The following is a 24,498-nucleotide window of genomic DNA, read 5'->3' on the forward strand; positions in this document are numbered from 1 at the left end:
AATGAAATTTGATCAACTTTCAGAAATTTTATTTTTCAACTTTTTTAAAGGGTACCCTATTTTGCCCGCCAAAAATAAAAATTTTATTTATTAACGGCAGCTAAAAATTTTGTCTATTTACCTTGAATATCATTAAAAACAAAAAGATATGGCGTATTTTAGTCATCGAAAACTTAGTTTCCATAGGTAACCCCTTTTGCCCCTCCCTCCCCTATACATAAGTAATGAACTAATAAGTTTCACTATATTTATTATTCGCGTACTTCATTAATATTTAATTAATATTTTATGAAATATTTTTATTTATGAAATTTATTCTAGTGAAAATGAAAAATTTATTTATATTTTATTATAGAGTAAGTTGTATAAAAATTCAAATCAAAAATAAAAAATTATTCATTTAATAAATAAAAAATAAATTTTAAAAAACAGTGAACATTGACAAATAATAAAAAAAGCTTCATTTCACGTCAATGATTAATTATTAGTTAAATTACTGATTAAATTGACTTATAACATTTTATTTTAAACTAGGAAAATATTTCCAATGATTTAATATTACTACACATAGTCAGGGAATTTTCGAATTGTTTGACTGGAGTACCTGGAAAAGTCAGGGAATTTCAATCTAAAAAATATGTGGTCACCATGTAAATAGTAAATAAGACAAAAATATTATTTCCACTTATTTTTTATTAATTTTATTTGGTTAATTAAAACTATGACTTAAAAAATGAAATGAGTAAACTGAAGTGACACGTAAGCAAATGAGAGTAATAAGGCTGCAAATGATCATTAAATATAACTGACACTGGATAGAAACAATTGTGTTTCTGCCTAAAAGGGAAGAAACGCGCATGTTTCTGCCCGCTGTATGAAGGTATTTGTGAATTACGAATTCAGTAGCAGTTGTTTGCAGCATCAGCTTGAAATTATCTTGTTTCGACTGGCTGTAGACATTAAAACTTTAAGTTTCGATGCTGGTATCATAAAAAATAAATTTTACTACAAAATGACAGTATACATATGAGTATGACGAAAAATATGAATATTCTATACTCATAAAAGATTATCATTTGAATTAAGTTATTGAAATGATGGATGAGATCACCAGATTTCGAAATACATGCTTATCCATTTTATAAATCCCTTCTTTATCATTATTATCATTCAACAGACAAATAATTATCAATATACAAAATATATTCATAAATACTATTAATAAAAAATAAATGTGATAAAATACTAATGATTTTTAATAACTACAGGCAGAAAAGCATGAGATAAAAAAATAAATAAATAATAAAAATGTAAAATAATTATTACTGATAAAAATAAATGAGGATGAGTCTATTTATTTATAATTAAAAATAAATTGACCTTAATTAGTGTTACATTATTTAGATAAAAAAAAAGTTAAATTACTGAATATGAATGAATAATGAAATATTTAAATAAAAAACAATTAAAATGATTATTTAAGTTTATTATATCAGAAATATTGTCTTAACAGGATAGCTGGATAAAGAGAAAGAATAAGTCTTGATGAGACAAAAGAAAAATGAAAAAAAGGATGGGAAGATGAAATAAAGGAGGCCGCGTACCGCAGAATTGCTGAGGAACGCGACAGCGACGGCGGCGCCCACACGATGGAAGGAAATTGAGGGAGCAAGCGAGTAACCGAGTAGGTGAGTGAGTAGAGTGGAGGTCAGTGTACGGCGCATTCTTTCGAGTCAAGTCCAAGGCTACGAGATGAGAGGAGGATCCGGCTGCTTCAGTGCTTCAGTCCTCTTCTTCGATGATACCTCTTATACTTCAATTTTTAACAATTTTTTTTTTCTTTGGTATGATTCTTCCACTTCACTCTCGAAATGTACTTCTCCAACTTCCTATTATCTTAAAAGTTTCTTCGATCTCTTATAAAGTAAAATTATACTTTATCATTTATTTAAAAAAAAAAAAAAAATTTAATTATTTTAAAAACAATCATAAAGATAATTGTAAAAATAGTATAACTGATGATTAATAAAACTTATCAAAAATTTTTTAGATAAATATGTTTAAAAAAATATATATTTTATTATTTTTATTGATAAAAAATTTTTGAGGTAAAAGACCCATTATCCGCTCACTTTTCATTCGAGTGAGATTAAGCTACTCAATATAAATTGCTAATTGACATGAAAAATCATTTTCTTTTTTTTAGAATTATTTTTGGTACACTGCAAAAAATTTGCGGAGTGAATGCAGAGCGGATGACTGTTTATTTATTTAATCTCCTTAGAATGAAATTTACTCCGAAAGGAAATTTATTTTACTATTAAAACTCCGAATCGGAGTGAATGTGGACTTAAGTAAAATTCAGACCACTCCGAGATCACTCCGCTGAAAAGACAAACTTCCTATTTACTCCGTAAGCAAAGTGATTTTTTTATGAAGCTCCGAAACTCCCATTAACGGAGTGAATTTAGATTTAAATAAAATCCATAATCACTCCGAATTCAATCCCGATTTTTTACAGTGTACTTTTAAATACTAAAATAAAATTATACTTTAAAACGGTATGGTGTAAAAATAAAGCCGGACCATAGTGGTCACCTGACGGAAATTGAAATAAACACATGCAAAAGTTACTATGATAATATAGTCAAATTTACAGTGGTTTTAGTAATTTGGAGCATAATCGTTATCAATTTTACACAGAAAAAAAAAGATTTTTTGGCACAAGAAAAATTTTGCATTGTGAAAAGAAAACATAAATTTTTTTACGACTAGAAAAAATTTCTGGGCTTAAGTATTTCGTTTTTAATTCAAAATGCAAATTTTCTTAGAGCAAATAAAAATTTTCTTGAGGCGAGTAAAAAGTTTTTGCGTCATGAAATCTTTTTTCTGTGTACTATGGCCATAGTAATTTTTTGATATATTTATATTAATTTCTGCAAGTGGCCAACATAGTCCGGTTTTACTATGACAACATAAAATTTCAAACGAAAATAATATAATCTAGTATTTTTCGTGGTTAGCGTAAACAAAAGTCTGTCTAATTATTCATTCGTATAATCTGGATTTAATATCTATTTAATTAAACAAATTTTAACTCGTACGTATCCATGAAACATTTTTAAAATAAAATATTTAGAAAATTTGATTAATAATTAAGTGTAATATTAAATGTTGATGCAAAATTAGTCGATCAATTATTGGTTATGTTGTAACATGTGAAAATGTTTAAAGTCATACCACAAGTCATTACTAGGAAATGTAAAATAAAAATAAAATTAATAAAAGCTACAACGGTTAAAAGATAACTAAATAAAAAAAAAAATTTGTAAAGGGTGTATTGAAAGATAAAGTAAGAGAGAAAGAGATAGAGATGAATTGCAATGTAGAGGACCAAGATTTTCGTAGAACCCGTGGGTTTCGTCGATGATTGATATTACGGCATTCCTCGGGGCACGCAGACCTTTCAAGTCTTTTTTCTGTACTTCTTCGTGCCGAAGAAGAAGGAACAAGAAGTGGAGAAGACAGACAAGAATAAAAATATTTTTATATCTGTTCTATATTACATATAACTTTCAATGTCGATCCGCGGGAACGCGTTAAAACTTTTCTGGTACGATAACTTTATCGTAAAGTGTCATTAATAAATTGTTGAGTTTGATATAGAACTTGAGTTTAAGTGTTAAATTTATTAAATTTAAATAAGATGTTTTTGAAATGAAAATAATATAATATATTAAATAATAGTAAACAGTGTGATATATTTATTTACGTTGATAAGACGAAAAATTAAGTATTATTATTTTGGCTCTGATATCTATAGCCGCTGGTTTATATTGACGATAAATTCGAGTTATATATTTTTTTTATTTTATTTAAATTATTTATATTCACAATATTATTATAAATTTGGAATTTATGTAATTATTAAAAATATTTAATATGTATGTATGTATAAATTATTTTTTTGATATTATACTTTATCGCTAATTTAATTATTTTTGATAATAACGAATAACTATCAATATCGAATTATCTGAATAGTAAAAAAAAATGCTAGACTAGAATATAAAAAAATAATACTTAAGTCATTAGTAGAAATAATAGCTTTTAATTTTTCAATTAAAGTATTATTTGGTTGAAATAATATTATTTAATTGTCCACACATACACACACACACATATATATGCATTCATAAGGTCATATTTTCTTCTTATCTACATTTATTCCGAGCTCAAGAATATACAGACAAATTAAAACATTGTTATTTATTTAATATAAAATTTTGTTATTATATTTTGAATTATCTTTATGAAATGTCTATTTATAAAACATTAATGTTTTTGTTCATCAAAAATAAACTCAAATAAATTTTAATTTAAAATTCCAGTGGTTATAAAAATTAATTCATATAAATATTTATTTATAATTTAACGACGATTGGTTTTTAATATATAAATAAATAAATATGTAGTTTCAAATAAACATAATACTCAGGGATATTGAATAAGTATTATAATATATATATATATATAAAGAATAATTTTCAACCAAATTTGTACACGCAGCTAAGGAAAATAATAGGTATGGTTTGGAAGAAGGTATTTGAAGCTGTCGTATAAAATGGCTTGACTTTCTTCTGAGAGGCGTAGCCATCGCCAGTAATTTCGAGACACTCTCGTTCTTGCGGCTATTTTTCTATATACCTTTATTCCGGATTACTTGTTCTTCTTCTTCTTTTTCTTCTTCTTCTTCTTCTTCTTCTTCTTCTTCTTCTTCTTCTTCTTCTTCTTCTTTAGCTTCATCTTATTGTACACCTCAAACGTGAAGCGTTATGAGTGTGTTCTACACTTTTTTCAAAATTATTCACCAATTTTCTCAAAACTTGACTATTTGAGTTGTCTAGAGTTTATCGATTTAAATTATTGATATAAAAATATGATATAATAGTAAAAATAAATATTCTCATGAATAATTCAGATATTATTATGAAAATTGTGATTATTGTTCTCATCCATTTTAATTATATTTAATAATTAATTTAATATTAATATTAATATAATAATAATTAATTTAAACATTTTAAAAACTTAACATCTTGAATTTTTACGGTCCAAATTAGCGATACAATTATTCAATATTGTGAAAATTCTTGAGGGTTTCCCTTATATTTTACTACATTTATCATATAATTAGTGAGAAAATACTTAAATTTGAAAATTATAATAAATAATAATGTTAAATTATAAAGATTTCAATAATCATTTCTTTTTAATTTGATCAATTATTAGTCAATAAAAATGAATTAAGGTTAGAATAATTTTTTTGTTTCAATTTTTGTATTTATGATGATGTTATAACACCATTATTGCTGACGGAGAAAAAAAAATTTCGGGAGCACAAATACTATTATTTTAGTTGCGATGTAAAGGTCAATTTATTATAACGTGTGTGTAAAAAAAATGTAATCCGATGTTCAATTACAGTATTAACTATTGATGTGTATGTCTATATTTGTATTTAAGACAACACAATATACCAGAATCACTTTGAAACATAACATTTTTGATGACCACTATTCAAATATTATTGTGAAATCTATAAAAACTCAATAAATATTGAAAAAATTTGATTTTCATGTGAATTTTGACACACGGAGAAAAATGTAGGTCCAAATTAAATATTAATTACAATCACAATGAAAAATTTGCTATCTCAAATAAAAAATTACAATCCATATAAAAAATTACGATCACTAGTAGAAAAATAGTTTTTTATTTCAATTATTACTATCTAGATTGTAATTTTCATTTATCATAATAATTACAACAAAGCTTCGTTAAATTTTCATTTGGAAAAAATAAGTATTTATTTATTCATATAAAAATAGTTCAATGTTACAAAAAGTAGAAATTGTTTTCAGAATTATTAAAAGTTAGTACATTAGTCGCAATTTTTGTTACGTAGTTGTTAAATATTACATCTCCAATGTAATTCTGCGTAGGTTACTGTACATTTTAGAATGTCGGTAAGATAAATTGCTACTCCGAGAGATAATATTACTATTTGAGATTGTAAAAATTACTCGCCAAAATACATCTTTCACAAAACGCGTAAATTAATATTTACTAAAAACAACAGTAAAAATAATTGGTACATTTTAGATTTTATTTGTCGCAAGTAAATTTTATTTTGAATGCCGTAATTTTGATAATCAATAGAAATTATTATTCCAAATAATATGTTGTAATTTTTACTTTGAGTTTTCTACAAGTTTTGATTTTTTTTAAAGTTTCAAACTTCTCAGATTGTAATTTTTTTTTTCCAAATTGAGTAAAAATTCTTATTTTTTTTCTCCGTGCAGTCGATAAAGTAGAAAATTTTAAATATATCGACTTGAAAAACAAAATTAAATTTAAATTCATAAAATTTATATTATTATATATAAATTTGAATTTACATATAAATTATATAAGCAGTATTATTGGTTTACTAAAATTAAAATTTTTATTTTCTCATTCATTCGCAGACACTCATTTTATATTGAATTCTTTATCCCTATATCATGCGCCCTTGTTCCTTATTCTCGTTTCTCTCTACTCGTGGTCTTTTGATTCGACCTCCAACTCAAGTTGCACGTGCTTGGCTTGCTTGTCGGTTACAATCGAGCGATAGCAAACATACCGCAAATTCAAGGGCAACTTAAGAATCGACCGAATACGAACGAGACTGTTTGCCGACAACTTGTGTTATATATATATATATATATATAATTTTATACAGCAACAATTTTGTGCATAGTTGGGAAAAAAATTAAACCCATTTAATTTAAATAATCGTTAAAAGAAAATCAATAATTTTATTTAAGTTATTCATATAATGTTTTCTGTCGTAAATATATATTTATATATCAATAATATATAGTGTAGTCTCTGCATATCTACATTCAATTAATGTTATTTTTGAATTCGACGTACTTGTCTCCAGATATTGAGGCCACTAGGTTTTTTTTATGTAAACAAATAATGTGTTAAACTTGCTAAAATATCATTTTAAATAAATCGGAGTTTTAAAAAAATATTATTTTTTACCCTCATGAGGTGAACTTCAGTAAGGTGAAAAACCTAATTTCAGATTAGGGACTAGTATACTAGATCGGGTATTAGGTCTTTTATCTTGTAAGTTTTATAAATTCATTAGTTTCTCAACTTCCGTACGAAAAAATATATATCCCGGCAAAATAGTATACATATATCCGGCTTATATCTTTAGTATTGCTGTATGTATGCTATTTTGCCGGCAAAAATTCCTGGATATATCTTTTTTCGTACAGGTTCCCGCTAAGAAAATTGAAAATTTAAAAAAAAAAGGCAAATTATTGGCTTAGGTCCGATTTTCGGAAACTGTGTTTAGAACAGACCTAGTTCACGTTCATTTTATTCAATTAAGTACTATCTTGAATGTGAAAATCGACTGCGTAATGAAAAATTTGTAAACATCTTTATGAAAATTTAAATTTAAAAATAAAAGGGAAGTTATTGGTTTCGGTCCGATTTTCAAAAATCGAGTTTTCATCAGATATCGACGTTTTGAGGTCCTAGGAAGCTATTCTGACTATTCTCGGGTGGGCGTCCGTGTGTGTGTGTGACTTTTTTTTGTCCGACGATATCTTTGGAACGTCAACCGATTTGAACGTACTTGGTGGCAATCGAAAGGGTTCACCGAGACTTAGAACTGATTAGAGTATGGAGTCGATCGATCTCCGAGTTTGAAAATTGCGCAGGAAGTTTTGGGGTTGGCCAACAAAGTCAACCGTATTTTAGATTTTTTTTTTAAATCTATCAAATAATTAATGCTCAGTAATTTAATGTAATTGAATCTGAATTTTTTTCTCTTGAATACTGTATTTTTCAAATAAAAATTAAATATCCAAAATCTCAAGAGATAATTTTTATTATAAACTATTACATTAATACTTTAATACGTAATATATCTATTATTTGATTTAGAAAACCATATTTCAAACTTTGACAATAGATCAATAAAACAATAATGAATAAAAAAATTAATTATAAATTTTTACTATCATATTTATTTAGTATCATTTTATAAAATATTTAAGAAAATAAAAATTAATTTATGTAGTGTTAGTTTTGTTGAGGTCAATGAACTCAGTGATAAGATATATTTTTGATAATATCTTATAAGTGTTAAATAGCATATCTACATAATATTTTATAGAATACATACATGCATATATATAGATATATTATTCAAACAAAAAAGAGGAATGAATATGTGACAGCGGAAACTATTAAAAGAATAAAATGGAACGATCGAGTAATACTGTAAGCTATAATATGTCTGTATAAAACAATGATAAAAACGATCACTGTGATATGGATTAAATTATTCAGAAAGTATTCATGGGATGGATAGATTGGTTGATATTATTAGAGCATCGGATTCTCGGTACAAGTTTGTAGAGTAATGAAGTTACGTAAATAATAAATCACCTGACGGGTTTCAAATGACGATATTAATAAATCCAACGCTGTCATATTAAAAAAAAAAAATGTGACCTCTTACATATACGTTTTTTTTAATGTATACACATATATTTATTTAATATTAAAATAGATCGAATAAAAAAATCTGGAAAACAGTTGACCCTGTTGGCCAACCTCAAAACTTCTCACTGTTTTCGAGCTTGGAAAGCTCAAAAACGTTATTATTGGTAAGCTTTTGAGCTCTTCGAGCTCAGAAAATAGCTGGACCAAAAATATACACATTTCGCTGAAAAAAAGTAAATTTTGTTCGACGATATCTTCGAAACAAATCAACGAATTTGCATATGCTTTCCGGCAATCGAAAGAGCTTGTTGAGACTTAGATTTGATCAAAATGAGAAACGAATCAGCTGAGGGATTTGCGAATTATGCAACAAAAACTTAAAAAAAAAAATTGTTTAATTTTCATTTTTCGTATAGCTTGTGAACTATTCGATCGATCGACTCCAAAATCTACTCAGTTATAAGTCTTGGCGAGCCCTTTCGATTGCCACTATGAACGTTCAAATCGGTTAATTTGTTCTAACGATGTCTTCGAACAAAAAAAGTTTACACACATATATAGAGGGGGGGGGGGGGGCTTAAGCCATTGATTATTTTGTATGGCTTTCAATCTATAGGTCAACCAAATTTAGTCCTTTTTTAAGAAAATCCATTAAGGTTTTACTAAAACTCAAAAAGAAAAATTTTTTTTGGGGCACAACGGCTCCTCTCTAAAAAAAATCTTAAACTTTTTTTTTTCTTTTTTATTGAAAGAAAAGATTTTAACCGTAAATATACTATTTCCATACCTTTACAATCCCATGGTCATCAAATTTATTAGAAAAAAAAATTTATTTAGCTAATATAACCAGTTTTATTGAAATTTTTATTATTTTATTTTAACCAAAATATAATCTGTTGACCTAAAAGATCTTTAATCAATAAATTTTTCAAATTCATTTTACATATAGTTCAGAAGAGAAAAAAAATTCTGAAGCAAATTATTTTTTGGTGGTCCATTTTGCCCCAGATATCGCAAAATCAGCTTAAAATATCTTTAAAACATCAGGGGTATCATGATATGACTGCAAATGGGGAAAAAAAATGGTTACACAATTTTTGAGGGGGCCACCATGCCCCAGGGGGTCGTAGCGCCCCGGTCTTCCCTACACGCGGATGTCCATCCGGAAATGGAATAGCTTCCTAAGAACTCTAAACATCGAGATACGATGAAAACTCGATTTTCGAAAATCGGACCGAAACAAATAACTTCCTTTTTTGAAAATATTCAATATTCATAGCGGGAAGATAAAAATATTAAAAAATTTTTTCAATGGACTTAGCATTTTTTAATTTTATAAAATTATGATAATGGAAACAATTAGATAATAGTATTTCATTTTTAAAACAGTTATTCTTTTTAAGAATGAAGTTATATTACTAAAAAATTTTACATTTCTAACTAGTTTGTTAAATAACTATTTCAACTTGACAATTACTTTAAATTACAAATAATGACAATCAGTTAATTACTGTTTTAACAATTTAAAAAAGTTTCCTTACCTCTATAATTACTTTCTGACACGTGCATATTTTTATCATTTTAAATACTTTAATAGTCCACAAATGGAAAATTACTTTAAAAAAATATTAATGAAAAAAAAAAAAAAAGATAATAACAAATGACATAATAAATTAGATAATATTTAAGTTATCGCAATTTTGAATTCAGTAAATTCATTTCAATTATATGTAAAATTAATAAAGTTTAGAATCGTAAATAAATAAAATATATTTTGAATAAATTAAATAATATAAATCTTGTTGATAATGATAAATAAATGGTAAAAAAAAAATGGATAAAGATTGGCATTTGGATTTTATCAGAAAATATATCACAAAAAAAAACGGGATCTTGCTGCTTTACACCACTCGGAAGAGCCATTAATCAGTTGTCGACGATAACATTCCAATAAATCGGCAGTAATGCAATATATATTGCGGTCGCGCTTGTCGATTTACAACGTGTGGGCGCAATCACGTTATACACAATACAGTTGAGAGAAAACCGCATACTCGGTCGAGCCCCTATACTCCATCTCTTACTCTGTTATTGGCACTTTAACTTATTAACATGACTAAACACGATAAAAAACATAAAAACTATTTATCTATATATATGTATATACCTTGAGAAAATAGTAGCCGAGGGTTATGGGCGTTTTTATTCTTTACTTAGTGACTCAAATAAATATAACAAGATTGTTACTACATTAAAGAGATTGAGTAGCTCAATCAACGAATCATCAAGTGAGGCAAGTTAGAATGACACATATTATTATTGTTATTATTTATATTACAAATAATAAACTATTTTAAACAGTTTAAAGCTATGTTACTTTTGTTTTGTAACTTTACGAACAACATGAATCGATCCATTTTTGTAAAGAATTGAATTTCATATCAGATCTCCCTAGTCAATTTAAAAAAAAAGTTTGGAATATACAAAAGTGCATGCCTTAAGCATTCATGTCATTGATACTTAAGTGAGTTGGAAGTTTATTACATATACAACAATTTTTCATGGAAAACCTTTATATTATTTTGAATTTTAACATTTTTTTTTGTATCGACTGTTAAGGAGGTTCGACCGACACTAGTGAGTCAAAGTAGTGTTTGAATTTTTTTATTTTCTAAATTCTCCTAATACTTATGAAAATTCATTATTTTAATTTATAATAGCATAGCGAATTCATAAATTAATAATTATTAGTTATTTAATTTAAAAAAGTAATTAAATTACTTGGTTATTTTTGACTCATATGATTTGATAAAAAGATTCGGCAACAGCGCGTTCTAACTTCTTACACATCGATATTCAAATTAAAGCGGGAAAAATTTATTTCTAATCTCGTTTCTCTTATTAATGTATTTCTATCTTTGTTTTTTGTCTCAGCTGCTTCCACGACGTTGTCAAACGCTCAATAATATGTATCTCTGTTGAAGAACGAGATTAAATAATAAAGTTTAACTTGAATTATTTAAATAATTACAACGGTAACAATATATCGTTAGAATCTTATCATATTCCAAAAATATTCAAGTTTATGGCATGTGGCTTTTTATTTCTTAGACTTAGGAGTTTAATAATGAAAATAATCGAACAAGTTATGACGGAAGCTTGTCCGCCATAAGAGCCTGTGTATAAGAACTTTGAAAACGTCATTTTTAAATCTTTTTTTCTAAAAAACTAGACGGTGGATCATATTCAAATTTTGTCAATACATAGATAAAGTACTTCTTTACATGTGTACTAAGTTTCAAATCTTAAAGTTGGAAAATCCTTTTTACATTAGATTCGGTCGAACCTCCTTAATTAAAAAAAAATTAGATTATAAGTTTTTAAATAGCTTGCCATTTTACCTAAGAAATGCCAGCTGTTAGTTTGTATACTTCAGTATAGGTATATATTCCGTGTCATCTATCGATACTATCGAAAAATAATCGATACATAGAAAACGATAAGTAAAAAAAATACAAATAATCTTGGCCATCTTGGGTATATTTACTCTTGAACTAAATGTATATTTAAAAAAATAAGTAATATAGCTGCTCAAAGGGTAAAAATTGTCGTGTGATGCCTATCTGAAAATATTAATTATAATCAAACCATAAGATATTCAGTTGTCATTTTCAAAAGGGGTTATTACATTAACTATACAAAGATATTAAAAAATAAAAAAATTTCGCTGGAAAATTATAATATTCTCAGAAGTTATAGTGCTTACTATAGCCCATGGTTCCTAAGGAAATTAAAGGCTATAAGTCACTAAAAACAGATATTTTATAGAAAAATCGTAATTAGTCGACTTAAAAACGTATAAAATCTGTTCTTTAATCATTTCTCTTTGTAAGAATACATTTTTAACTTCCCGATAAGAAAATTATTAATTTTAAAAAATTCGGGAAGTTATTGGTTTCACCCCGACTTTCGAAAATTGAGTTTTCATCAGATGTCGACGTTTTGAGGTCCTAAGAAGCTATTCTGACTATTTTCAGAAGGATGTCCGATCGCCTGTATGTACGCGTGTGTGTGTGTGGTGGTGGGGGGCACTCGTGTGTGTGTATGGATGTAAATTTTTAATATCTTTTTAATGAACTGACCGATTAACATGTTTGAAGTAACAATCAAAAGAGTTTGTTTGCCGTCAATTTTTCTGAAAATTTCAAATCTGTCGATCAAATAGACTCTGAGATATGGAAGAAAAATAAAAAAAAAAAAATATTTTCAGTTTATTTCAAATTTTTTAGAAATAGCTCGATCGATCAATTCCAAAATCTAATCAGCACAAGAATTCCATGAAACACGTCGATTGCCGCCTCAACCATCTCAATTGGTTTATTCGTTCGAGAGAAATCGATCGAGAGAGAAATGGTGTAAAACAGTTTTCTTCGATTAACTTTGAAGCGATTCATCCGATCAATTCCAAAATTCGATCAGCTCTAGAACTCAATAAAACGCGTTGATTGCTGACTCAACTATCTCAATCGGTTAATTCGTTCGTAAGATATTGTAGGAAAAAGAAATGCTAACAACGGGTTTTTCCGAAAACAACGGTATACATCAGTATTTTCGAGCTCGACGAGCTCAAAAATGTATTCACAACAATATTTTCGAGCTCAAGGAACTCGAAAAATACGGGAAGTTTTGGGGCTGGCTCGCAAGGTAAGAAAAATCTTCCAATTTAATATAGTGGAAACCTGAACATGCAAACCTTCGCAATAAGACAATTTATTGATAAATTAAGAAAAATATAGATCACCCGAACTGGGAATCGAACCCAGCCTATGCCGGTATTGCGCCGAGTGCTCTACCATGTGAGCTATCCGACACTATACTATAAATTTTTTTTTTGGTCTCTAAGTAAGTTTCTCAAGTATCACCCCGGTCAAAAGTAGAACGTGATTCAGGCTTGCTTCACCTTATTTTCTTTTGAAGTTATCGATTTGTCGACGATTTTCCGATAAGATCTCGACTTTTTCAACTTAAATTTAATTTCTTCGACTTTTTGAATTTTTTTCATCTTAGTTTCAACTTACTTCAACTTATTGGTATTTTTTTGTCTTAGTTTGAACTTATTTGTCTTTACATCGAACACGATATTCATTCATCTTACTTTAGATTTGCTCAACCAAGTCAAAAGAAAGCAGTATTTATTAGTGTAAAATGTGTTTTTCGCGTTTCACTTTAGTTTCGACTTTTTCGCCTTACAATTTAAGTCGAATAAGTCTGAACCAAGTCAATTTCGACTTGATTTATACTTTTTCATCTCAAATTGTGTCTACGTAAGTCAGTTAAGTCTAAGCCAAAGCCAAAACTTAATATGTTTAATATCTTCGTAAAAAAAAGTCGAGTTTGTCTTGTGAAAAACGGCTCCAAATTTCGATTTGGTAAACCAAGTCAAAATCAAGTTCAATTTTTGACCCGAACAGATCTTAAAAAAAAAGTTTTCTTTTATTATAACACACTCTTACATATATATATAAAGATATAGACATCGATAATTTTCTATCCTCTCGAGTAGACATATCAAGCTTTAAATTATATATTAGCACTGATATATACGACAGTAACAGTAGGAACGGTCAATGACCGACAACTGAGTTTTATTTAATTCTTTGTCATACAAATATATGTGCAATGTATACAGAACATATATGTGAATTTATATTAAAAATAAAAATAATTAGGGCCTACACTAATTAAGATAATTGCGTCAAACATACCATGCGTTACATATACATATATATTATATACATAGAGTGTACAAACAGTCCGGATGTACGCACTTAGACCCTCATTTTATAAGTTATGTATGATTAAGATTAATTTTAATACCTCACGCTCTTATTTTATTTATAACTATTTAAATAAATTTTCGTGATGATTACAGTCATGAAAGCTCTATTTATTACTCGCGTTATACAAAAATAAACTATAAACAGGATACATGGTTTGTCATATAATTAAATTATAAATAAAAAAATAACCAATTTTGTATTTATTACTATTAATATGTATTAAAATTTTAAATACTTTCTTAAGTTTTAATTTTCCAAGTTTTATATACGATATTTAATTACTAAAATTTCGTTGATCGAATAAAATATATGACTAATTCAATATATATTCGATCAATATTTATTACTTGGCTTGGTGTTAATATTTAATGTAAATATAATTTTAAAAATTTTATACATCACATAAAACACATAAATGAATCACTTGAATTATAGATACTTAATAAAATTATGGAATAGTTAAATTTACAGAATATAACATTTAAATATTAATTCACAGAAAATTAAGTATCGTTTTATTCACTCAAACAATGAATCACCAGATAATATCATAAACAATTTAATCGTAATCCTATAACCTTACATATATATTATAATTATACTGCACTGATGTATTTTGCGGACTGTTTTTTAAATATTCAATTAACGTCAAAAGATAAATATCTATATAAGGATCTCAATTAATAATTATGACGTTTTTATAAATTATTTTAATGTTACGTTATAAATGAATCACATGTGTATTTATTTATAGAATAATGTGCTGGGAAATAATTAATAAGTTAATGTGTAGTATAAGCAATCATTCAAATTTTTTTAATATTTAATATTTATTAATAGATTTAATTTTTGTCTGACGGATTGAAAAATGTTTTTAGCATTGAATTTGACGTAAAAACTAAGAAAATTATATATATATATACATATATGAATTATTTTCTTATTAACATAGCATGGTAAATAAATAATAGATATGTATTATAATAACCTGATGGCTAATATATCAAGGAAATAACAATTTATATATTCAACAGTGGCTCATGTGTGTAAATACTTAAATGCAACTGGATGCTGCGTAATTGATAGCTTTAACACATACTCTACTGTTGGCTTTACTTATATAATCTGATGCTGGAATTTCAGTTAGATACCTTCGCTCTTTATTTTATTGTTGTTATTATTATAATATTCTGTCATGAATGTAATATAGATTTTTATGCTTGGTTAATACACGGAAAAAAGTATTTCTTTGTGCGAGAAATATTTTGCATTATGAATCGAAGAAAAAGTTTTTTTAGGAATAGAGAAAATTTCTTGGTATAAGAATTTCTCGCCCCAAAAATATTTTCATTTTCAATGCATAATGTAAAAATTTTTCGCGCCAAAAAATACTTTTTTCTGGGTATAAAGTAATACTGAAAAATTTATAAAATCATTCGAATAGTTTTCTGCATGTTACTAATACTTATTTATATAATTATTTCCTGATACCAGCATCGAAACTCAAAGTTTCAGTGTCTCGCCTGTGGTTCGGGCAGCCAACTTCACCCTAGTCTGGAATCGTCTTGTTTCATCTCTTGCCACACAATATACTATTAAAATTTTTTATTCGGTGTTCACTGCTCGAAATCATTGTACGTGATTTTAATAATTTTTTTAGTAAAATTTGAAAAAAATGTCCTAAATTTTGTAAAATATACTATTTAGATGAAAAATACAAATTTTTTTATATTCATCGATATTTTTTGTAATCTATTAAATTTTTCCGGCCTTTTCAATTGTACAAATTTATAAGGTATTAAATTTTTTATCAAAATCTGAATCAAGTCAAGTCTGTATGTCAAGTATCTTTTCAGTTGAAAATTCAATTTTTTTATTGAAGTACAATAAAATCATGAAATAAAACCTACACTTGAAAAAAAAATTTTTCCAATTTTTTACTGAAAGATTTAAAACAGTGTACAGGAAAAAAATGTTTTTACAAAATGGTAGTATATAAATATATGTATATATTTTTTTTTATTGTAAACTGAAACTTTTTCTGCTAGAGTAATGATGTAAGCAGAGTAATAATAAAAAGTACGTTATAATATGTACTATACAAGAAAAGTTTAACTTTAGTTTGCTTGTGATTTATAAACCAGGATCATAAGTAATGAATAATTGAATGAAAAAATCTGGGGAAAACGAAAAAGGGGTAAGCATGAACAGTCACGCAAATAATCATTGTGTTGGGTAGGGTCAAGGTAATATGAGTATAAAAGAAAAAAATGTAGTTAGAGAACAAGAGTAAAAGTTTTTTATTTAGTTTTTCTTATTCAACTCAACTCTTTATTTACCGCGCAACGAAATCACTGGTCAATATTGCTTTAAATATTTCAAGAAAAAAATTTTTTTTACCGCTAACAATTTAAAAATAGTTTAAGTCCCTTTGATATAACCTTGGCTAAATATATGAATTTATTCTATATATAATAAATTTTTTTTTAACTCTAAAATTTTATTTATAGATGTTAAAATATTTTATGAGTAATTCTGAGTAATATATTTTTATTTTTAAGTGCACATATATTTTGTGCTATATATAAGTCACTATTAACTTATAAAAATAGTATAATTTTAATGGGCTTGAAAAAAACAGTAAATAATTTTTTTTAAATTAATTGCAAAAAAAATTTTTTTGAATATTTTATAAAAAGAACTTTAAGCGTTAAGTTAATTATATTTGATTGTTAATTGTAGTGTATGAATAATCACAAAAATTAAAAATCATTATAACAAGTTCTAACAATAATAATAATGATCAAATATCATTCGACATAGATAACTGTTAAATCGTATTTCGTAACATTATCGGCAAGCGTCGTACTCCCTTTCGGTCCGGCTTTGTCTCTCTTTGTGACAGAATTAGAAACGTGGCAACTAAAAATACGATGGCTGGCGGCTAGAAGCCACCCTGCTTATTTCTGTCTTAGAACTTCCACGTGTTTAGAAACAGGCGTCGTTTTTTCTCTCATTTTCGTCTGCTAACACACTACATACTTATACTGTACAATAAATATGTATATATAACTATGCATTAACCGAGATATAAAATACATACGCATATAATTATATATACTCATGTCATGCAGTGGTAGTTTAATTTTAAAGACACCACGTTCCGAGTAATATAATAAACCCAGCACATGTTATTTTTTATAATAATAATAATAATAATAATAATAATAATAATAATAATAATAATAATAATATAAATAATTACTACAAATTATTTATAATTTTTGTGTTAGAGTTCATTTGTAAATTAACTTAAATTTTTTTAACCCAATTAAAATTTTTACCCCTTTAATGTTCAAAATTACTTTGATGATAAATTAATTTATATTACATTAAAACGTTAATTTATTTACGCGTATAAATAAAATTACCAACGTTTTAAATTTAAATAATAAAAGTTTTAAAAAAATATACGGATATATTTATAAGTAAATATTAATTAATAAAAATGAGTATTAATAAATAATTAAATAAAAAAAAAAGAATTTAGAAGCGTAGTATGGGGGTGGATAAATCTGGTGAGACAAAATCTTTTGGCTTAAGTTTGTATTTCTGGCCGGTGGCCGACTGCTAATATTAGATGGTTGGCTTCTATATATAATTTGACATTTGTGTACAGTAGCTCTTGAAACATGCTTGGGTATATCAGCGAAGGTGCTGACGGAAAACGAATTTGAAAAAGCAAAAAAAAAAAAAAAAAAAAACAAATAAATAAATAAAAATAAATTATTTATAAGAATAAGTTAAAAAAGAAAAATAAATAAAATGTAATATTTTTTAATGATAATTTTTTGATTAATATATGCAAAAATTAATGAGACAAATGATTGATTAATTAATCGTTAATCGTCATAATATTTTATATAATCTTAAGATATACTGTGTTGATAAGTATTATGTTGAATATAAATTGTACACGTGCTTAGATTCTTAAACGATTATTGTTGACATTTTCAAGTTTATATTTTGTGTATTTATACTTTAGATGATTTAATAACATGGTCAAGTGTCAAAATTTTAGACCGTATTTATAAATTTCAAATTATTAATGTTATAACTTTTGAATAGTTCAGTTTGTATTATAACTGTATTGCTATGATAATAAAGTAAAAAACAACAAAAATTATTTTCTCACGTACCTGAAGATCGCGAAGAACTGAGAGAACAATTTATTTGAGCCAAGTAAGATTTGTTTCAGGCAAAGAAATCCCATATTCAAATGAACCCAATTAGTATTTATTTGAGACAAAGATATGGTTCATTTGAATGAAATAGTGATTTGTTTATAGTTAACAAGTCTTTATTTGGAATTTTTTTCCAACCAAGATTTGTTAATTATAAACAAATATATATGAATGAAGTAAATGATTTATTCAGTCAAATAAATCTATTTATTTGGCTCAAATAAATTGTTCACTCAGTGCGGGACGTTTTTCGCGCAATGGAAAAAAAAAAGTTGGAAAGCAAAAAATCTATTGGATGACTGAATTTCTGGAATGTTTCGCATATAGATGCCGGTATATCAGCCGAAAATCTTGCCACCCCCAACCTTCGATACTACCCCTTCGTTCATATTTTTTTTGAAATCTAATAATTTTAAAACTAATAAATTTTATGACTTACTATTTGATGCAACTTATTGAAGTTTATTGATACAGTTTCAATTAAAAAAATTTTTTTTTAGCATTAAAAAAAAAACAGTCGAAATTGTATATTATTCATCTATTTATTGTTTTTAAATCAAAATATCTAAATAACTAAGCGTTAACATGAAAAAAAAAAAAAAATTACGAAAAAGTGAATTTATTTTCGAATAAAATTTGTAACAAAACTTTGGATTGTATAAAAATATATTTCAAACAAAAATTATAGCAAATTTAATTTACTACAAAAAAAGTATCTAAGATTATTAACGTATTTCTGTTAGTTTTAAAGTTACAGAGACAAATTCATTTTAAAATAACATATTATTTTCTTATTCCGAGTTGCAATTACGTTAAAATAATTAGACAACAAAAATATATATGTAAAATATATCAATGTCTAATGAAGCAACAAGGATACTGTTAGTAAAAATATACAAGAATAAGTAATTGATTTTTTTAAAAATAAATTTTATTATATAAATAAATGAATAAAAAGTTATTCATTTGCGAGATATCGATCTTCAATATTTTTTATTCCTCATATCTATTTAAAACTGATTTTATAAAATATTAAAATATCAATAATTGATTATAAAAGTTTTATTATTAAACTCAGTTAATGATAAACTTTATCCTATTGTGCAATATTTGCGTTGACATACACACACATGTTGGATAAGATTATGACTTACTCTAGAAATAGAATTTATAATCATGAATACGATTATTTATTTATTTTTTTTGTTTTTTTTTAACATTTCAAACAGCATACACTTTATGTATTCAATTTTTTTTCTTTGTTCTTTGATATTCAACGTATGTATTTTTGAAATGTCATCGTGACTTTGATAACTTTTATTTTTTTTTTATTGTCAATGCGTCAATGTTGAGTCTTCTATTAATAGCAACATTGCGCAATTATGATAAATCGAGTTTAAAAAAAAAAACCAATTAAAAAATTTTTGCATAAAAAAAAATGTATATCTACTCTTCATTATATAAATCAATAAAAACTCAATTAATTATTTTTTTTGTTTCCAAAGTTCAGTCTAAAATAAATCATAAAGTGACTGAATAATAAAAAAAAATTTTTGTTAATCACAAGATTCTGATTTATAAATCAAAAGTTATACCGTGAGCAATATGACACAGAATGGAGTACTGAGATAAAGAGAGGGAAGTGACATAGCTATTGTTATCCTTATCGATTGAGTTATTATTATCTAGACGACTGCATCTATCCTTAAGGCGTGTGGTGAAAAAATATTATACAGTAATAAACTTATGACTGTTGTCCAAGTCATAATCTAAAAAAGTTACGCAAGTTTACAACATACTACTGACGTGTAATATACAACAACTTTTACAAACATGATATATATGAGATATCAATTTATTCTTACAGGCGGTTGATTATTTTTAAACTATGACAATAACAATTAAATGCAATAGGCATTTACTTTATTAAATAAGAATTATAAAGTTTTTAATTTGATGTTTACATTAAAAATTATCATGATCACTAAATTTATTATCATAATTAATCAAAAATTAAAATACTATCGCTTGAGCTAATATAATCTTACGGCTCGAGAATTATATTAAATAATTATTTAGTTATTTAGATTTTATTAAAATTTTATTTTTTAAAAATCGGTCTATCGGTTGACCCTGCGGGCCAGCCCCAAAACTTCTCCTTGAGCTCGAAAATATTGTTGTGAATATATTTTCGAGCTCGAAAATACTGCTGTATGCTATTGTTTTAGGAAAAAACCGTTTTGTACCATTTTTTCTCTTACGATATCTTAAGAACGAATTAACCGATTGAGATAATTGAGGTGGCAATCGACGCGTTTTATTAAGTTCTAGAGCTGATCAAATTTTGAGATTGATCGGATGAGTCGCTTCAAAGTTAATCGATGAAAACCGTTTTACACCATTTCTTTCTCGATCGATTTCTCTCGAACGAATAAACCGATGGAGATAGTTGAGGCGGCAATCGACGTGTTTTATTGAATTGTTGTGCTGATTAGATTTTGGAATTGATCGATCGAGCCATTTCTGAAATATTTAAAAAAAACTGAAAAAAAAAAACATTTTTTTTTTGTTTTTCTTCCATATCTAAGAGTCTATTTGATCGACAGATTTGAAATTTACAGAAAAATTGACGGCAAACAAACTCTTTTGATTGTTACCTTAAACATGTTAATCGGTCAGTTCATTAAAAAGATATTAAAAATTTACATCCATATACACACGAGTGCCCCCCCCCCCCACACACACGCGTACATACAGGCACTCGGACATCCTTCTGAAAATAGTCAGAATAGCTTCTTAGGACCTCAAAACGTCGACATCCGATGAAAACTCGGTTTTCGAAAATCGGGGTGAAACTAATAACTTCCCGAATTTTTGAAAATGAATAGATTTCTTAGTGGGAAGTTAAAAAAAGTTGATTTCTGGTTAGAAATAAGTTCATTGAATAAAAATAATAATTTTTTAAGACAAAAATTTTTTTATTGATAATCAATGAAGTAAATTAACTAATTAAGAACATTTTTCTTGTTAAAAGTATTTTTTTTAATCATTTAGTATGTCTACTCCTAAAATATAAAAAAATTGAGTGTATTTGAATAGAATCAAATAATTTATGAAAATTATAACATTAAAAAATTTTTTAATTTTTTGATTCGAATGAAAGTACTTAATTTGTAACTCACATAATATCTAATTTGGGGAACAATATAAGGAATTTTAACATTCCAAACAATACATTTTATAATACATTTCATAAATTTTTAATGTTTAAGTTACAATTTTTAAAGTTCAAATATGAATTTTTCTTGCATAGACAAAAAAATTATAATTCTTGCATTTCTTTGCAATTCTTGCAAGTCTCTGCATTTTTTGCATAGATAAAAAATAGACAAAAAATATCTATTCTATAATTATTTACGTTTTAGTTATAAGTGAAAGAATTACTTTTTAGAATGATAGTATTTACTGAACACTTTATCATTATATAACTTTTCGTTTCTCAATTTATATAGATCATTCTTTTTCATGTACCATTAATTCAACCAGTGGAATACTTATCGCTCGTTTCCAGTGGCTATTTACTAATTTGCAGTGAATTTCGCTAATTACTTTTTTGAGAGTATGGAATAGAGTAGAGAAGTAGAATTTAAGAATTATTTTAATGTACCTGAAGATCAGAACGTTTTCCGCGCTACAAAAATGAAAAAAATTTATGTAATTCAACTGCTTAAGAGATAGTTCCAGAGCTCGGGGGTGGCCTAAGAATTGCCGCTGATATACCAGTATCTATATGCGAAACATTTCAGAAATTGAGTCATCCAGTCGATTTTTTACATTTCAATTTTTTGTTCATTGCACGAAAAATGTTCCGATCTTCAGATAATTAGTTGTAAAAATTTGAATTATTCGATTTATGCCTAATTTTCACTTACTCTCTAAACATGAATTAGTGAAAGCAAATGAATATTCACTAATTCCAAAAGCAAATCGATCTACTAATTTCAAAAAATGGTTCAATTGGCACTCAGAATTAGTGAATATTCACTTGCTTTCACTTATTCATGTTTAGAGAGTAATTATGTCAATAATTTGTGATCATTAAAGACTTGGTTTATTAAATTAACCTCTTTCTGGTTTAAAACTATACTAGGATATATTTAACAATAAATTAATGTCAAGAAAAAATACATACCTAATTGATTTGGATGGTGCATACTGGAAACACCATAGTCCAGGGCCATATGCCCTGCTTTAAATGTTTTTAACGTATTTTATAAAATTAGTGCACAAATCACATAAAATAATTATTTTTTCTTCACTAACTGTTATCTTTTGTTTCAATCTTATATTCACAACGCACTTTAATAATATTGTAAATACGACACTATAAATAAATGTTCTTTGTGAATTTAAAAATAATACTTAAGAAAAAAATTGTTTATCGATTTTTATGTAAATTGATAATAATTTATAAAAAGTTTATCCTCAATACTGTATTCTAATCACACCTTGTTTATGCATAGTAATTGCTGATATGTTTTTTTTATCCCTCGGAGCATCTATAAAAACAACAGCGAGATAAATATAACAACAAAATAATGGTAACTCTCTTCTAGAGCAGATCAAGTTTTGGAAGAAAATAAAAGATGATATGCGTGGGACTTGACGTCGTCGTCGAATTAATACATCTCGAAGGTCAGTTGTTTGTTTTTTTATAAACACATTTTTTTTTATTTTTTCATTTTTCATGTTTTTTATTTATGTTTTTATCAAGATATTTAAATTATTGATGTATGTATCCTTTATAAATATATACACGAAATGACAGAAGTAAAACGGTAAAAAGTTTATGTTAATAAAAAATAAAAGTCGTATTGAATTTATTTACCGTACAGCGGTTGTATAATACGCAAAGTTGATACAATGGAAATATCAATAATACTATTATGCAATGATATCAACATTATATTGAAAGCTATAGCTGTGATAGAGCAGTTACGACTTTACAGTTGAACACAATGAAATGAGTATTACTATACACATGGGAGCAGACCAATGACCGCGTAATAGGCGAATGTGACCAGAGACTAAGTCAATGCTTCAAGAAATTTAAAAAAAAAATACATATATATAACTTTTTTATCATTGTTATCATAAACTTTAACAGTCACTATTGATTATTAGTGATCTTTGCAGCATTCAAAATTAGAAATCCAGTAAAAGCCAAATTTTAAACAGCTGCTTTGTCATCCCACCTTTTATTAAATTATCGTTTATAGGAAAATAAATTTCTTCTCAAATTATGTTGAAAAAGTACCCGATTATCTGTCAGTATTCGACCTCACCTTTCTGTATATTGTATTTATTATTTTTACTAATTAAATTAATTATTGCATCCGTTATTCTGAACCCGTCGAATCATGAATTTATGAAAAGTAAGGGAAGGTTGATAACAGATATTTTGCTACAAGTTCACATACTTTAATTTTAACATTTTTTAAAACACTGTTTTAACAATAATTATATGCATCAAATTAAAATTTAATTATTCTAGAATCTACAAAAAAAATCATAACTTTTTACTGTCATACACTGTAATAAATTAGCGAAGAGGATATGGAGCGGATGACTGTTTATTTATTTGATCCCCTCAGAGTAAAATCTATTCCGAAGAGGAGTTTAATTTAATATTGAAAATCCGGTTCGGAGGTAAATTCATTCCTAAACGGAGTTTATTTTAATATTAAAACTCCAAATCGGAGTGAATGCAGATTGAGATAAAATCCAGATCACTCCGAAATCATTCAGTTAAAGAAAACAAATTCCTTATTTACTCCGTA

The 24,498-nt window shown here is 26.5% G+C and overlaps 1 protein-coding gene across 5 annotated transcripts in view; it reads right to left on the reverse strand.

Annotated features, from left to right (window-relative positions):
- Positions 1-24,498, reverse strand: part of LOC103571873 (histone deacetylase 4) — a 116,483-nt gene that overhangs the window by 32,649 nt on the left and 59,336 nt on the right. For 2 of the 5 annotated variants that reach the window (XM_014441300.2, XM_053737239.1), the window contains exon 2: positions 22,851-23,217. The exons of the other annotated variants lie outside the window; for them this stretch is intronic. In XM_014441300.2, the coding sequence (XP_014296786.1) occupies positions 22,851-22,899 (49 nt within the window). In that variant the 5' untranslated portion in view covers positions 22,900-23,217. The remainder of the gene's footprint in view (positions 1-22,850; positions 23,218-24,498) is intronic. 5 annotated transcript variants of the gene reach the window in all.

The sequence above is a fragment of the Microplitis demolitor genome, chromosome 3 (assembly GCF_026212275.2).
Source record: "Microplitis demolitor isolate Queensland-Clemson2020A chromosome 3, iyMicDemo2.1a, whole genome shotgun sequence".
Lineage (NCBI taxonomy): Eukaryota > Metazoa > Arthropoda > Insecta > Hymenoptera > Braconidae > Microplitis > Microplitis demolitor.